Raw genomic sequence first — 18,495 nt, 5'->3', positions numbered from 1 at the left:
TTATACCTCGCGCGTGTACCCCGAAGAAACAACGCGACGCAACCCTTCAAAGGGAACCCGCGAAAAGAAGGCGACCACAAAGACAGGAGCCAGCAGCGAGGAGGGGAAAAAGGGAGGCGAAAACCAGCCGGGTTTCTTAACGGAAGGGTAGCCTTTTCGAGCTGGGCGCAGAGGTTCTCAAGCCGGCTGTTCCGAGCCGAAGGAGCGAGAAAAACCCTGGCAAGGAGAGAAAGCCGTATCGTTAGTATTCTTTATAGGACCGCCGTGGGATATGCTCTACATAATGGAGTCCCAGCTAGCGTCTCTTCTTTTGAAGCCGCGTCGGCCGATCTCTTGTTTATGTATGAGCGGGCGCGGACCACACCCACGCACACATCGAACCCGTCCTCGACGGCGCATCGGCCAGGCACGTCGCCGCGACGCTATCGCCGTCGAAGAGAGGCCAGCCAGCTCGAAGCTGTCCCAGGCCAGAGTCCTCGTCGGTTTTCACGACGACGACGACGCGAGGCGAGGCGAGGCGAGGCGACGCGACGCGACGCGACGACAGAGAAATGCAGAACCCGTGGAGGGCGGCCATATTCACCGGGTACCGACAACGCGCGCGCTGTCGGCCGCTGTAAAAGCAATCTTCCGTCAGTTTTCTTCCTTCTACCGAGAATACGTTATCAGCGAACCTCCGCCGCCTCTTGCCACCCGCTCTTTCAACCACCGCACGCGAGACTTTCCCGGGAGAAGTTAGCGAATCCTTGCGCGGTCAGTCTCCACCCTCCAACTTTTTTACTCCCACTGGGTCGGCTGGGAAATTCGTAGCGTTTCCGTGAGACACTCGGTTGGATCGAGAGAGGATCAGGTTCCGAGTTGGGAGGGTGGATTAAATGTACATTACCATCTTTATTATTTTCTGTGGGAATAGGATTTCTTGGTATTCCTGTGTGACGTTAATCGCGTCGTATTTCGCACGCTTCCCCATCGAATCGTCGGGATAAATGGAATGATCTTTAAATCGCGATAACGCCTCTGTCGAAGAAATTAATTCCGACTACCGATACGAGGCCGCTTCCACCATGCGAATAACAACGTTTCACGCGACAGAAGGTTTCTCCATCGATCATTCATCATTCTTTCAGCGAAGCACGTGTAAACGTTGATTCACGTCGCGCTCGCCCGTATTATTTCCTCTGGTCCCGGCCGCAGCTCGTCCCACGAGACGACGCCGAAGCGAAAGAAGTAATTGAGATAACGAAGAACAGAGAATACCAGAAAGTAAATTAATGATCTCTTATCGGCATTGTGCGCGGCGCCTCCTCGAAGGGCCTTGGCTTCGACACCGCGAAATTAGTCAATAGCGCATACCACCGTTCCCTCGTACGTGTCGCGTAATCAGCGCTTGCTTGACTTAATTATAAAGCACTCCTGGCACCTGCCACCGCTTCTATCGGCCCACGGGTTATAATGAATTTCAAATTTAAACCGATCGCGTTCGTCCGCCTACCTCGAAATTAGTCTCGCGCCACGAACGATCGTCGCACGCTCCCGTCCTCTTTGTCGTCGCGTGTATTTTATCTCGAATACGGTGTACACTCACCCATCGAACGTTATAAATAGTCGAAAGATCATAGATCGCATTTTATGGTTACACGCAAGGATAACGACGCGCCATTTCTCACCGACACCCACGTTTTCATACTCGAGACGTCCGTTTAATTGTCCCTCGGTTACTAAATTTCCTTCAGCAGGACAGCTTGGGAACTACCGTTCCCCGAAGGTCGATTTTCGAGGAACGGCACTCTCCGTGGCCTTTATTAGAGGTCCCTAAGGGCGTCTCGTGTGCACCGCGAGAACGGCCCCGAACAGAGTGACGGAAGTCGGCTCGAGTCACGCAGCGAACGCTGGAAACCTTTCTCCTTCTTGCGCCTGGGTCCCTCCCCACCCCCGCCGTTCTCGAACGCACCACCGTCGCCACCCCTGCGCGGCTACTTGAGCCCGAACAGATGCTGCATCCCCAAAAAACCACGCTCCCATTGTGCCACTAATAGAAAGTCAAGCGTCGGCTTACGCTCTGGCTGGCGGTACGCGCGCGCTCCAAAAATTTCACTGCCGGTTACGCAGGCCCTTTAATTGGTCTCGACGCGGCCCGAGGGGACCGTGAACCCGATTGTGAAACGCGATTTTCGCCTCGATTTCTGTGCCCAACTGCGAGTCGATGGTTCGTTTTCGTACACGAAGCGGAGTGTCGTTGCGGAAAAATCGGGACCATCAACCGCGATTGGTTTCGCGTGAAAACTCTCTAATTGATGTCGAAGTGTGCTGAGTATTGTTCGTGTGCTGTGATCGAGTTTTTATTGAATTGTGTTTGGTGAATTTAGTACGAGATTATTAATACGAGAAGGATGTATTGGAGTATTAATCGTCGTAGAGGCAAAGCAGAGACTTGTTGTTCGTAAAGATCCATGTGTTAGAGGTAGACGTTTGGTTCGTTTCTTGTATCAAATTTGGCTATTAAGTTATAGTGAATTTTTAGTGGAATTATAAGTACGTAGACACGTATATCTATACGAGAGTTTTCTTAGACCGAACGGACTGCGTATAACTTATTGATGAAATAACTTTATTAATTACAGTCTGTCGTGTTCCGAGCGAAACACTTCAAGTCAAGTTATTGGGCTTTGAGAGTTTCGTTTATATAGAAGTCGAGCCCCTTGGAAAGCTTCTGATTGAACAAAGTAGTCTTTCAGAAAATTGCTAAAATACCAGAGAGATATATTAACCGATGATTTTGTCTAGTTGGTTGATTGTTAGTAGAAGCAACGAAATTTCGTATAAAATTCGATAAATTTTTCCATCTTCGAATCTGACATTCAACGCATCCAGCATCAATCTCTATCGCGAACGCGTTTTTCATCGTTGGAAAAAAATACTTTCGACGATCCTCAAACGAACGAGAAACTACAATATCCGGATCAGAGGGGTGTCGATAAAAATCACGGTATCATCGCACTCGGCGTGAAAATAGTTAAAAATAGAGGGCAAGTTTTCTCCGGAACGTTTGATCTCGGAAAACATCGACGCTATGTAAACACTAATTGAGGTGTTCCGTGTGAAAACCGATGAACTTTGCTTCTTGACAAAAAAAAACCCCCCAGTATTCGCGTGGTTCTGGCGTACCGCAAAAACTCGTCGGTCGGAGGAGAACCATTTTCGTTTGAAAATCTATTAGCGGAGTAAAAAATGTATCGACCAGTTCGTGGAGAAAAGAGGACTCGCGCGTTCCGTTTGCGACACGTTTCAGAGGACGCTGGGAATTAATGTAAATCAGTGAGTACGTAGTAAGTCGTGATCGGAATAATGCAGCATTACGGCCGCCGCGTTTAACGATAAAGCGCGGAGAGGAGCAACTTGAAATGCAGTCGTATGATATCGGTTCCGATGATAATTTATCTATGTAGTAAATGTAACTGGGATGTTCGACCTTTCCCGATAAGTCGTGGATGCATTGTATTCGGTCGTACGTCGATCGTAAGCGGCGAGATAATTGCGTCGGAACCGTTCCTGGTTTACTATACGATCTAGAACCGGGGGGATTTCATAATGAATCGCGTTACGATAGTCGTAATAGGGAGCGCGATTAAAACCCGTAACAATCGAACTCGTTTCGGGTTGCCCCTTTCCCTCCTCGTTCGCCGCCTAACATTCACTTTTTCCACGGAATGTTGTCTGGATTATTAATTAAGCTTATTAATCGCAGCACAGTTTCTCATCGACGATTCCAACGAAATCGTGTCCTCTCGGAACTGAAATACCGCTCCCCCGCTTTCTTCACCGGCAGTATGCTTCGCTTCCAGCTGGTATCTCTTTTTTTTCCCCTCCCAGCCTCTTGCATCGAGAAACGGGCTCGTTGTTCCGTCGATTACGTAGATAACCGAATTTATGGACTTCCAAGAAGTTATGACATAGAACGCACGAAAAAAGGAACAAGGGAACGATAAAGAAAACAGAACTCGAGCGAGTCGAGGAATCGTTCCAAGAGGTCTATTCGGAAAACGTGGAGAAAAAGTAAAAGGGCCGTTGGGAAGACAAAACGTGTCGCGGGGAGGGGAGTAAAGAAAGGACGGGGAAATTTGTTGGCAGCTTTTATGCGCGTTTCCCTCTTCATCGTCGCGACCGAAACGAGGCATCGCGCATAATAGAGCGCGGATAACATTTTCATCGATGGAACGCCGCGAATCGAGATGGCTGCGACAGAGGAAAAGTTAGGGTGGGGCGGGTTCCGCGCATGGAAGGATAAGGCAGGGAAAAAAAGAAATTACTTTGTGTAATTGCTCATTTCAGCGAGTTAATGAATCAGTATCCGAATGAATGGAGATTGCATGGCGGCGAGCTAGAGAGAGGAACAGGGCGAGCGAGGGGGTGAGGGGACGGGCGGCACTTGTCGAGCAGAAATGGGGGAGACTCCTGCTGATTTATCTCGCTACGGATGAGCCCGCTATCAGACTCCCCGCGCTCCGAATCAGCCGTACGCGTTGTTCAAAAGCGCGAACTCCGAACTTAGAACCGCGGCCGCTTCGCTAATTTCCATCGCGACGATCAAGCGGACGTCGCGCGGAGGTCGGCCTCGCGTCCAGGAAGTCGATGGACGCGTCTTGCTTCTGGCCGTAAAAAGATCGATCTATTTCGAGCCGCTAAAACGCGCGCAAAACCTGCACGCGGTACTTTTGACATTTCGATGCGTTCTAACTTACGATAGTTGATACGTATTTTCGATCGAACTTTAATGGCAAAAGGGAGAAATACAAATTTGCGAGTTAGCCTTAAATTAAAGTTAAATCAAGGGTGTTCATCTGTCTTAGAGTTTCTTTGCTGTAGCCTTGTCGGTTCTTCCTTTCTCTTCTTTCGAACAATAAGATTGTAAAGAGTATAAAAAAGTAGCTAGGAAGAGGCATAAATATTATGAACGTTTTTCTGCTGTAGAAGAATCGCGAATAATATTTATGTTGCAGGATGAAAGGAAAATAACGACGAGAAACATTGGATTGTAGGATCCAAGGTGGCTTGGTTTTGCTAACCAAGATAATTTACAATCGTAATTGGACTACAGATGCTTATGCAACTTTATATTCTTATAGTCGAAAGAAACGGCATTTAAATACAAATTTATATCACACTTTGAACATTATAACAAGCTCTTTGACGTAGACGTCATATATCTTCTTGCGTGCTATGTAATTTTTTACTTTCTTGCCGATTTCAATTTTCCACGAATGCATAAACATTTACAGTATAGTATAGTCCTGATACATTTTATATTAAGATATATTACTCTTTTTCCCCATCTTTTTTTGCTTCGATCCAGTCGCGAACATACCGCATTCTTGTATGATAATTAATATCGATGAGACCACACCACAATGTTATGCAAGTACTCTCAACAATCGAGTGTGCGAAACAAGAATACGAGCATTATGCAGATGAGCAATTAACTTCGAACAAGCATTGAAAGGCAGGCTTGAAGCGTTGATGAAAAAAAAACTGTCGTGCACATCCACCACGATACGTGCGCGACATCATTTCCATATACCTCCTACTTCGTGAAACGCGCGGTAACCGGCTGAAATAAAATAGATAAAATACTATTGCCAAAAGGAAACGTCCGCGAGTTGTCCCTCCAGCGGGACAACGAAATTCATTCATCGTGTCAACGGTCACCTCCCCGTCTCCCGACAGCACTTTCACCGCCTGATTTCGGTCCTTGACAGCATCTGGTGGTTAAAAATATTTTTTCCCCGTGTTCTCTTCCGTTCCGTCTCTTAGACGGCCTAGGCTTAGATCTGCGTTTCGCGAAGTAATTACGCGTCGCGCGTGTCCTCTCTGTCCGTCCCAGGCGACAGAAATACACCTCCCTCGTGTAAGGACGCCGCGCGGGAACACGCGGACCGACAGCCGAGCGTGTTGCCCGGAAATCTAGAACGCGCCCTCCGCCACGGGCTCGGACAATGGAAACGGAGCCGAAACCGAGTTGAAATTGAGCCGCGGGCAACGTGACAATGATAGAACCGTCGCGGGCGGGCACCCCGTGAAATTCGTCCACCGCGTCTTCGACGATGCGCGACGCCCGGCGATATTTCATGCGACGGAATTTTAATTACCTACCGGAACGCGCGTCCGCGATCGAACAGTTTCAGAACGCGTGCGCGCGTACAAGAGGAAGCTAGCCTAATCGTGGAGAACCAATTTCGAAGCCGCTCTATTAAGGACGTTCACGTTGCGCCGCGAGCCACGCGCAACTTCGTTCTCGCATATTTAGGAGAGCGCGAATTTTCGCGTATCATTCAACGCGACGTCGATGGGGAAAGTGATTGATTTCTGTCGACATTGGTAGAACTCCATTCGATCGAACCGATTGGGGTGCAGAGAAGAGGGAGATGCGGTATCTGTGTAATCTACCTGGGATTTTTCGAGCTGCAGTGACGCCCGTCAGTAGATCAGGCGGTAACAGTCAGACAGGGGATTCGGTTAACCAGGTTTTCACTGATACAGAGTTCTATTTACCGTAGCTGTTACTTTATGCTCGAAGCATTTTATAAAACAGCTACGAAAATAAAAAATTCGATACTTTGAACTTTGAAGATAATCTATTAGTTTTAGAACTTATTTCACCCCGATGGATCTGTGGAATTTCATTTTTCAAAAATGAAGCAATGATATTCAATGAATAGATTAAATAAAAGTCTAAAAATAATGTTCCTTTAGAGAGAAAATTTAATCAAATTATCACGCTCTATACTTGTCGAAATTACGGAATGTAAAGAAAGAGGAAAATCGCGATCTAAATTAAAGCGAGTATCTAGAATTGGATGGAAAAGCTCGGCTGAAATGTTGACTCAACTTCCAAAAACTATGGGATCCTCGAGCCCTTAATCATGTTATTTTTTTCTAAAAATATTCCTAAGTGAGAACGGAATATTCCCCTATCCAAACAATCGCATCTGTTGGCTCGGATAATGAAAATTCTATCGGATGATGAAATTGCGTTGTAACATGTAAAATATCTATTTTCTCCTCTCTAGTCGTTTGTGGTAAAAGCATTTCCTGTTCAGAACGAGATAACCTTCTCGATCAAAGTATCCACTGTCGAATCAGAATACGCTGACGTGCATTTTCTGTAGTTTCTTTCAGAAAATTGTTTGCCTCTCTCAAGAAAATGATGAATCTGTGCGAGATAAGATTCGAACGGTTAGAACGTGATAATAAATTAGTTAGATATGCTCGTATAGATATTAGCGTCTCCTAGAATATATTAAAAGTACTAAATATTGTATCATCCTCGAAACGAACGGATGAGACAACTAACGACGTCTCCACTTCCATCGCGTTCGCCATTGGTAACGCTCGACACCCTTTGCTACGGTTCGAAGTCTCCGACGTAACAACGCGTCCGGACGTATCGTTCGAACATTCCAACGTAGTACTACGTTTTTGCTACCTATCTTATCTGAAGAGGCAAAGGCTAAAAGGAAGGACAACCCAGCCACGAATGTGCTCGGTTACGCAATCAGGGTTCTCCACTTCGAACAATTCGGGTCTGGACGCGAGGCTGTCGTAAGACACCAACCGACAACGATACTTGGATGTCGTGCAAAAACACAGCTAATTCGTATAAAAATAGCTGTCATCTGTAATTTATTATCGTCCAAGTATACGAGCGAGTGAAAAAATTCGACAATTAGTATTAGTGGAGATACGTGTGGACTTTTGACCATAGTCTTCTTACTCTAAACTAGTCACGCGAGGCTGATAAAAGATCGCGACTGTTGAGAATAAATTTTCGAAACTAGGAAGATATCTTTATTCCAATTGTCTTGTTACAATCCCTTTTCGGGAGTGTGCCAAACAGACCAGATTCGTCTGCATCGTGACAGCTTCGCGAAAGAACAGACATGTTACGCGTAGATGCGGAGTGGGAAAGTTGGATGCAGCCGATCGGATGATCGACGAACGTTATCGTTGTTTCCAGTAACGCGGCGAACATTGTACAATTAGAATTGTACGTAAGAAGAGGCAATCTGTCTAATAAGAAGAGACAAATGCAACAGCCGACGAATTATCGTCACGCCTCTTTTATTCCAACGAAGTCAGTGATGCATGAAAAGCTGCATAATTCTTTTAGATAACAAAGACCTGCAAACAAACGTATTTATGCCTCGACTCGATCGCACGGAGTATTCCCCTGTTTATAACAGGAAAAGCACGCTATTTCCTCGTATAAAACAATAACGCAGAGTGAATCGTATAATTTTCCAATTTGTAGGTTTTTTTTTTTAATCCGTGAAACCAATCTGATCTCGGAAATAACTTCATTTCCGGATCTAATAGGCTCGCAGCCGTGCATTTAAATCGTGGCTGCTTCCCAGAACCAGATGATTATATATTATTTTCCTGCATGAAAGGCAGAAACAACAGCGCGATTCATAAATCGGCCTGGTACAATTTTGTTCGTTTAATCCGCGAAACTGGCCAACTCTCAGAAAACTGTTCCATACGCCAATTATATCGAAACTAAATCATAATATCTCGCGTTCTTAGAAACGAGTAATCACGCGTGGTACTTGTTGCGTTTCTCCGCGGTGCAACCTGAAATACTGATTCCTCTGCTGATTAAACTAGTTTACCAAGCGTAGGGCTTACGCAACTGGCATAACTACGAAATAACTTCCACGAATTATCCTGAATAAAAAATCTGCATTCGTTATTGTCTCGCGTGAAACACAAAGCAATCTACCGATGACAATGGACTAGCGATTGAGAGAAATTAGTGGGTGTATCCTCCAATGACGTCAAAGCTCTCGACTATATAGGCATGCGATGTATGATCGCTGATCAGCAAGCATTTCTGTCGAACGACGAAGATTGAAGGGGAACTAATACTGTTCGTAATAGTGGAATGGGGGAAAAGAACTCGAGCACTGAACTAATGGAGAGGGTAAGAGCATGCACCACCTTTCGGTGGCCGGAGTATAGCCATTACGTACTACTGTGCGTTACACGTACTACTTAGACACTACTCGCAGCATACTAATTTAAATTCCCAATTGATTTCAAATTTCTCATGAAAAGTGTAACTATCGCAGATAACACAAAGAATAAACGTAAGCTTCCCTTCTCTTCGTAAAACCAGCAACGACGATCGTCCGCGGCACATGTAGACAGATGTATTCGACGTTGCGGATCCCATTCAAGCAGCCGCCAATTGGCTGAAACAATGTGATCCACGTCGATATGAGAGGCGACCTCGAGTATATCGGCACGTCTGACGATTTCGGAGTCAGACGTAGCGCCGGGTTGACCTCGCAACCTTCGGCTCAGCATCGCCAGAAGCAGAAGATAATCGGTCTGGCCGCGGCCACCCCTCCCGGCCCGCCAGCCACGCCGATTGACGGATAGAAAATGTGTGTTACGACACACGCAGACAACAATAATCCACGCTCAATAATCGCGCTCGATTATTGCGCCTCATGTTCGATCACGTAATCCGCTGGGACGTCGCGGACTACGACGGCACAGCCACGATCGTTCGCGAGATTTAGATTTAGATTTGGTAATTTGGAGCCGGAAATTGGTGGACCAGCCTGGCCTGGCCAGTTCGTCGTCGAATTAGCGGTAGATAGAGTTTAGACGATGGATTTCGATGAATTTACGCAAGGAGACGAGCCGGAGGATCCTGGCTAGCTCGGGTGAGATTGGGGCGCGGACTTGTCTGTCTTTAGATCGAGTTCGAGCGGCGACGGGAGGTGGACGACGAACCGTGAGACGTTCGAAGATTGGGATAATCGTTTTTCAAGCAGATATACGCGCTGCGAACGTTGCTTTCGAAGTTATTATTTCATTTCTTAATCGAGTTTAAGGGGTGATTTAAGAGGAAAATTACTGATACGCAGAAATATGTTAAATATTCGAAGTAATTATTCTCCAAGTGATAATAAATGTTTCTTGATCTTGAGGTTATTAGTAACAAGGTTCTCCGATTGAATAATCTCAATACATAATAGCATCGCAAGACCTATCTGTCTCCGAACTGAGTTTAAGGGGCAAGAAAAGAAGATTGATAACCGGAGATCTAATGTTAAATTGTTTTGATACGGCAAGTCTCTGAGTCGGCTATTTTTTGCTCGGCCATCGCATGACTTTGTTGCAAAGTATGCTCGTAGCTGATTGAGGTCACGTCGTTCGATGTATGCGAGAGATCCAAAAGAAATGATTTGCATTGGAGAATAAGATAACAGAGTACTTTCTCGTTAACTATTTTTATAACGATCGTAAAACGCTGCTCAGGTTGCTACTACGTGTAACGAGGAAACATATCGGTTCAGTTCGTTGCGATCTCGCTGTACGAACACAACCAAGTCCAACCAACCCCCTGATCGTTCGTCGAATCGCTAACGAAGAATATCTCCGCGAATAGTTATCTGCAACATAGTAGCATTAACCGTGACACGTGTTGCCGCGAAGCGTTACGTTACTTTATGAATTGTGACGAGGTTCATACATGCTCTCACAGCAACGGCGGCGATAATCCCGAGCGTTACGCGATACAGTTGCAAGTTTGTGACCGTTGCGTAACAACAATCTACGCGACACGAGGAAACAAAGTGCTCGTTGCAGTGGGCAATTAGAGGGAATACACAAAAAAATCTGAAATATCGACGTTATCTATGTATACGGTATCTCGGTATGACGGTGTTTGTGTGACAACAACATAGACGCAACTTGGAAGCGGTCTCGAGTAGCAACAAATATGTATTAAACCGATGGGTGATAAGTGGCTCATTGAAGTGTAATAGGATTCACCGCATAAATTACACATAATTTGTATGTCGGAAGAAAGATTGCGCCTCGCGTATCGTTAGTGCAGTGTCTATTTCCATTCGAATCGTATGAAACGGAGTGATAAATTCAATACTGAAATCGCGAGAGAAACAATTCCCACGTAATTACAATTGGTCGAGTTACTCGAGTACGAGTAGCCCCGATCGAGATCCGTCCCGTTTCGCGAGTAACTTGACATCGGTTCGGTAATATGCATACATATACCTATAAGTTAGAGTAGCAGTTAGTTCCTCGAACGGAACAAGAACCAGCAGAACTAACCAGTCTCGTCACCGTTTTCCCCTTTCAGATTGAGGATGTCCTCAAAGAGGAAGTCACCACCAACGAAGCTATCGGAGGGGGGCGGCGGCACGGGTACAGTGGCAGGCGCCAACGAGGAGGAGGAGGACACGACCTCGTCGGTGACCGGTGGTCCCGGTGGCGAGGTAGCCGTCGGTGAAGAGGGTCCCACGACGCCCCTAGACATCGAGGAGTGTTACCCTCACCAGAGGGGAGGTGACTGCGAGTCGTCCGGGTGTTCGTCGCCGGCGACAACCAGCGAGCCGGATCTCCGTGACTCGCCATCGCCGTCCTCGAATTCCCTGCGCACCAGCAAGCGACAGAGGGTCGTCCTCTCGAGCCAGGAGGGCGCGCCCCCTTACCACTACCCCCATCACCACCACCATCACCATCATCATCATCACCATCACCACACGAACACATCGTCTTCGTCGGGTGGTGTCGTGGAACCGGCCAGCTCCTCGGAGTGCGGCTCGCCGCCCACCCCTTTAACCGTCGACCCGTTCTACCCGAGCCACCCCCATCACAACAACAACAACAACACCGTGACGCAGAACAACAACAACAGCGCCGGGAACGCCACCACGGCGGGCAGCAAGCGATCCATGGACGACGTCCTCAAGAGGTTAACCTGCAAGATGAACAGCGAGTCGCTGTCGCTGCAGGACGACACCAGCAACAACAGGCGGACCAGTCCGCCACCCTCCTCCACGCCGAGTGGGCACAACGCGCACTGGTTAGTTCATTCGTCAAACTGACATTTTATTCGGGTGATGGGAACGGTCGGAGAAACGGGGATCGCGCGTTTTGAGATTTCTGGTAACAGCGAGCGAGGAAGAGCTGTTTGAAAATTCTTGCTTCTACTCGTTCGCGATATTTTATCCTACGTGACTTGGGCCACGAATCTCGAAACGGAAATTAATCGATTCGTCTTATCGATTATTACCCTGTACTCCGCTCCGGTAATTTCGAGCGACCGTGCAAACGAATAAGTCCTGAGCTGTAAAGCGTCCGGCCGGCGCGTATCGACTATTCACTGTTTCCTTTCTCCGATCCAGTCGCGATAATGGGCGACATTAATTAAACGCCGCCAGAAAGTGGCCGGTGAGCCATGGGAAATGAGCTCTGCCCTGTTGCTAACGAGCGTCCCTTCCTGTTTCCCGGATTCACCGCGCGATATCTAGCAAACCCCGACGCGGTGTCAGTGGCTGCAAACGAGAGCAACGAGCCCGTTCGATTCTGCCCGTGGTAATACAAACGCGATGCAATGGCTGCTACCCGACGAGCACATAATGGGTGCCATCTTGGGCCATCTGTGTAGACCTACTTCCCATTCGATCATCGCCGCTCGTGATAACGTGGATGGAACCGGGAGAGTGCCTTTAAAAGTTTTGCGTCGAAACGCGAGCCAACGCGTAGCTCTGGCTACTCCGTTAAATGATAGATTCGCGGTAGAACCAGTACGTTTGCTAATGCTTTAGAATGAAATCGTATAACAATCGCGGTTCGCTACAATTTATCTGAAAAGTGTTGCAATCGTCGCGCGTCTAATCTGCCGTTGTCTTCCGACCAGCTATCGCGCTTTCTCAGTGACACTTTACATAACCCGTAAATATAGCCTGAGAAATGAATCTCGCTACTCTTTATATCAGCAAGAGAAACCAATATCATCTAGCGCATTGAATTGGAATTGCAGAATCAAACTATAATATAATGTCGCGCGTACGAGACGTGTAGTTGGTAGTTTTTGACGTTCGAGACGAGAACCGTACGTTTCGTACCAACAGAAATGAAACTGTTTCCGCGGTGGTATCGGTTCGGGTACCGATGTAGACGAGTCGCAACAGGAGCGGGCGAGCCTCCGCTCTGTCTTCGCCTCTTCGTATCGCGGTGAATAACAACGCGAACCGCTTAAATTTGGCCCCGCGAGGGGCCCACAAAAGCGTCCATTGTTCGCCGGCACGACAAGATCCGCAGATTCCAGTCGTAAACCGAGTCTTCGTTACCGAACGGAGATCCATCCTTGAAATACAAAGAGGAGCGCGAACGTGAAGGAAGTCGTCGGTGGGCAGAGGGAGCGAGAGGGTAGGGATTCGCAAAAAAACAAGGGGTCCACAGAATGAAAGAGAGAGAAAGATGGAAGAGGAGAGAGAGAGCCTGAAAATATCCGACTTCTCGGCTCGTGGACAAAGAAACGCGTCCGTGGTGAGGACGATAAGAAATCGGACGAGCCGACGTTTCATCCTGGACTCTGGCTCGCCCTCGTTACCATTTGGCGCGGGCTAAAAACGTCCAAGGAGCCTGCGTCGAGTGTTACTGACGGGCTCTAACGAAACTTTGTTCGCGGATAAGGAATCGAGAGATAGGACGGAACATTGACATTTTTTACTCGTGATCCGACCGTTATTGATTTCGCAGCACGCTTCGATCGTCGATAACGAAAGAGGAATCGATCCGTCGAATAAAAAATTGTTTTCTCGGAGGCATCGATAGGTAACTCTGTGTTCAGTTAACTCCGCGATCGGCATCGGCGAGCAGAAAAACGCAGTTTCGTGCTACAAACTATTATTGTGCATCGACGTTTAATCTCCATACTGAAGAGATTTTTTCCCCTCGGATTTGCATCTTCAATTACGTGCAATTAAATGTTTATACGATGTTTCATTTACGTGAAATATTCTTCAGCTTCTGAGAATACAAATTAATACTCATTACGGCCAGTTTAAAATAAGAGAACCATAATTATCGATCATTACTATTAATAAGTTCTTTTATGTTCGACAAAAACATCGCATACTAAACGCAAGGAATATTATTGAAACGAGACTGCTCCACTTGCATCATTTGACGTAGATTCTCATCCACCACCTTTCGTCGCACTCGTAACGTTACATTTCGCAGACGCAAGGAACAGTCTCGAAACACTAACCGTATCGATATATTGCATAAATGATAGTTTTCAACAGATTCGAGTTCGAGCGGTCAATTTGTCTTTCGTAAGTTACGAAAAATTCGTTTAGCGTAACGATAACATTGAAATCTCGAACGGAGAACATTCGAAACGCTCCGCATGCCGACGAGACTTATCTGCCGCGTATTTAATCCGTAGAAAAGAAGAATGAAAAAGAGAACGTAACGGGTGAAATTTATCGCGGGTAACGATAAAGGTTATGGGGCCCGCGTATGTAAGTTATCGCGATGTATTAGCCTTTATTCAACGGTATCGCGCGGTCACGTAATAATAATTGCTCCATGTAATCAGGCCCGTGAATGAATTGATTCTTTGTATCGGTACGACAGACACGCCACAAGTTTTTCCGTTCCCACTGGATATACGCCCGCACAATGTACAAAGTCAAGAATACAGAGTAAAGATTATCCGCACGTGGCCAATTATGAATCGTCGTTCGCCATCGATCATTACCGGTCGATCTCGCGGACCGTTTCTTAGGGAACCCGTTGTGTCTGCGCCCTATCTAAAGGGAATCCATCAACATTTTTACGTCTCCTGCTAAAAACTTAAGTTAACGTTTAAAAATGTCTAACTCTCCTACGATTCTGTAAATAATTGCGGTCCTACGCTTTCAAAAATTCTATAAAAATCAAGGGACGAGAATAAAGGAACGCACGACCTTTCCAACTCGTAATTCGTCAGACGGTACTCTTAATCGTCTGCGAAATACGCCAGGATCACTTCCATCCTACGATTCCTCGATCCTCGCAACGCAACGACGCGCGATCCGCGAAACGTACCCCCGTTGAGCGAAACGAGACTGTCGCGGGAAATCTTCTCTGAGTGGTAACACGGGGCACGTTCGAGAACCGGACGGAACGTGGCAGAACGCGATCCGAGCGGCGGCGTGTAGTCATTGAAAGGGAACCGGTGAACTTGGCAAGCGCGAACGAGCGGACGGAATCGTGCCAGCCCGCTGCCCACACGCGGCCCGGCGATATCGAGGCCAAAAATTCTTCCAAAATTCAGCCAACTGTACGACCGCTCGCACTTACGTGACGTTCACCCGCTTTTTGGAATACATTCAATTCGAGCGCGTGCCTCCCTCCCGCGTTCCCTTCCCGTTCGCGGGGATAGAAATACATAATTCGCCGCGGCCCTACATCAACTGTAACTGGCAAGTTATTGGGTCATCCCATAAGTAACGCCGCGCCTTTTTGTATCGCCACGATGAAATGCTGTTTCACTTTAACCGCGAAACGATAGTTTATATATTCGCGAGACCCGCGCACGCTGCGGGGGTGAAACTACACGGGAATCGGAAGCGATGAAATTTTGTTTAACGGCTCGTTTTTTGGGGAGGGTCGCGCGAAGATTTACGCGTGCGCTGTGTAACAGAGGCGTGGAATTGCGTCCGGTGTTTTTATTCGGTGCAGCGATTTTTCAGTAACGAATAGCCATAGAAATATCATGGAAAATTTGATAATTTTTAGTTTTTCATTGAAAAGGTCTGTTTCATTGAAGAAGAATGTTTCTTCATAAATGCATTTTAATTCGAAAACGTTCTCCACGCAGATTCGAAATCGAGTTAAAAATTTACTAATTCCACAAAACGTGTAGTATACCGTAAAGGATGAAATATTTGATTAGGTGTTCTTTGATCAAATTCTGTACTCCGTTGTAACAATACCAAACGTCTTTAATCGTAATAAAAATTCTACCTAAGAACAGGAACGTACGACGAACGTACAATGTATATAAAGATATCTTTGTGGCCATTGTTCGGTTACGGCAGACGATATTTTAGATCCGTCGAGTACAGTGTTTCGAAAGAGAAGCGTAAAATCGTGGTTCGTTTGTTCGATAAGAAGAGCGTTGTTATTTTGTAATCATCCTTCGTTTAGACACTCCATTGGCCTTTCAAACGAAATCAAACAACACCGGCATTATTCACCGCGCGGACCAGATCGCAGCTGTTATACCGCGAATCATTAAATTGCGAAAAAGAAAAACGGATCGCCGATCGGCAATAAATTTACCTTTACGTCACTTAGAATTTAACTTCTCTTACGTTATACACGCCGGTATTCGATATAGTAAATCAATTTTTTTCTCATTTGCAATTGGTACTGCTTTCGCAATTTAAATTCGAATACGAAATAAAATACGAATCGTGCGTAATTGAGAATATGCATACACGTATAAATGGTATGAAATCTGATTTGATTGCTGTCGAACACGATTGTTCGACGACGGATCGAATTGTTCGGTCCCGCGTTAAGGTAAAAACCGAGCGAAAACACACGGTCCGCTTCCTAAGTTACGCCATTTCCACAAATAGTGGCGGACGTGAAATTATTGAAACGAGCGCGTCGCATTTAAAAACGCGTACATTATTATTACGCGCTCCACTTTTGATACTAATATCAGCTTGCCAACTTCCACCATGCGTGTCACGCGTGTGCAAGCGTTTTAATGATATAAACGAGAGAGTACACGCCGCAGATAAAAGTATCGTCAATTTCATAGCGACCCCATGTTCCATCCGAAATTACGCGAACATGTCGTTCGATAAAATAGAATAAAAAAAACGAAAAAGATAATGGGGAATAGTCACGGTTCTTAAAATCCGCTTTCGTTTGTGAATTCGACTCGATCCTCTGAACATCGTTACAATTCTTGCACTGTTAATCCTTAAATGTCGTGAACCATTCAAAATGAACTCTGAACTCTTCTATTTACCGCAAGTTTCGAGAGTCGCAAGACTCCGTAGACTCCGTAGAAAGCGTTACGAATCCGAGGCGATCGACCATGGGGATACCATCGATGAAATTAGCCAGCCTTCTTCTTATCGTTCATTCGTAACGGTGGGTGAGTTTATTTTGAACGGTGCGTTCGCCGAAAATAGCCGTATGTCGCAAAATTGCTCGTGATAAAAGAAGCAACGCGGTTGACACGTTCTATTTTCGGCCGGCCGGAAAGGCTAAGTCCTACGGACACGCTGCGGTGCGTGTCGCCGTGGGGATGATAATAGCGGCAGAATGAGCCTTTTGTTGCCTGATACCGAGGTCAACAGGCGCGAATAGAATCTTGTAGCCGCCCACCGAGCGTTATTATCGTCGGTGAAAGAAAGCCACGCACAGCAAGGGCCTTTCATCGGTCGTGCAAGGATAAAAGACGTTTCTTCGATAAGTAACGGTTTCGTGATGCGTGATTTTTGTACGCCTGCCGCGATGAACCGCGTAAAACGTGTACGATGCGCGTGTACGCGATGTAAGGGCTAATTAAATTCCTCTGCGCGCCGTATGAGATTCATTTACAGCATCTCCATCGTGAAGATCGTCGATTCTCTCCTCTTCCACAGTCCATCCTCCTCTAGCGGGGCTTTCGTTCGTTCATCTCGCGATACCTCGCTGCCCGTTCGGATTTTTACTTACAGTAATCGAAAGAAGCGCGCGAGAAAACCCTCGGCGCTAATAGTCTACCAACTGGTTCCGCCTCGATCGATCCCAGCCTCTTCCGCTGGACAGTAACGCGAGACTCGAGCCTAGCCCCGGCAAGAAGGGACACCAGTGAAACCTAGATCGGGGGTTGGTCTTTAAAATTCGAGCGTCCCCTTAACCTTTGACCCCGTAAGAAACGCCATGCGATTCGGGGCGACGAGGCGCAGCGTATGTATATTGTCCCAGATTCCGCGAGGCGCGCCTCTTTGAAACCTCGTCCTTATCCTCGGTCCACGATGTCCTTCACGATCTCTCCCGTGTGCATCGGGCAGGCGCGCGGCTCATCGCCGCTGCCTCTGCGCCGGGCACAATGCCTCCGTATCACTTATTCGTGGTCCATTTTCCTCGGTATAAAAGAGAGAGGAACGAGAGCTCCGGGCGGTAGAGACCAGGAGGGCACTTTAGGGGGAAGAAAGCGTTGGAACGGGGATGGAACTGGTTGCGAGAGCGAGTCCAGTCCGGGCGAAAGGCTGCGAGAGAGAAAGAGAAACAGAGAAAGAGAGAGAGAGAGAGAGAGAGAGCCAGAGCACCCCATCACGGCGGCAAACACTCGGGCTACCGTGATTGCGCGGCCGCGACCCTATCTATTATTCACCTGGCTCCCGGCCCTATGTACGCGAACCACTATCCCATTCCAGAAGCCAGCAGAGCCACTGGAAACTCTTGCTCTGCACGCGAATAGCCCTGTACGTGGCCGATCTACCTAGCAGGCTCTGCCAACCAACCTCTATTCCCTTCTTCCAACGTTCCTCTCTCTCTCTCTCTCACTCTCTTTCTCTTTCTATGTCCATCGTTCTCCCTATCCCTTTCCCGTCTCACGCGTTGCATCGTAGCTTGCGGTAGCCAAGCTACGCGGAGGGACGATACACCTCCCTTCGC

General features: G+C 47.1%; 1 protein-coding gene across 5 annotated transcripts in view; it reads left to right on the top strand.

The window, feature by feature from the left end:
- Nucleotides 1-18,495, top strand: part of Sox102f (transcription factor Sox102F) — a 189,163-nt gene that overhangs the window by 135,512 nt on the left and 35,156 nt on the right. For all 5 annotated transcript variants that reach the window (XM_076911015.1, XM_076911014.1, XM_076911018.1 and 2 more), the window contains one exon: nt 11,171-11,896. In XM_076911015.1, the coding sequence (XP_076767130.1) occupies nt 11,171-11,896 (726 nt within the window). The remainder of the gene's footprint in view (nt 1-11,170; nt 11,897-18,495) is intronic.

The sequence above is a fragment of the Xylocopa sonorina genome, chromosome 3 (assembly GCF_050948175.1).
Source record: "Xylocopa sonorina isolate GNS202 chromosome 3, iyXylSono1_principal, whole genome shotgun sequence".
Lineage (NCBI taxonomy): Eukaryota > Metazoa > Arthropoda > Insecta > Hymenoptera > Apidae > Xylocopa > Xylocopa sonorina.
This window is presented reverse-complemented; position numbering and strand designations above follow the sequence as displayed.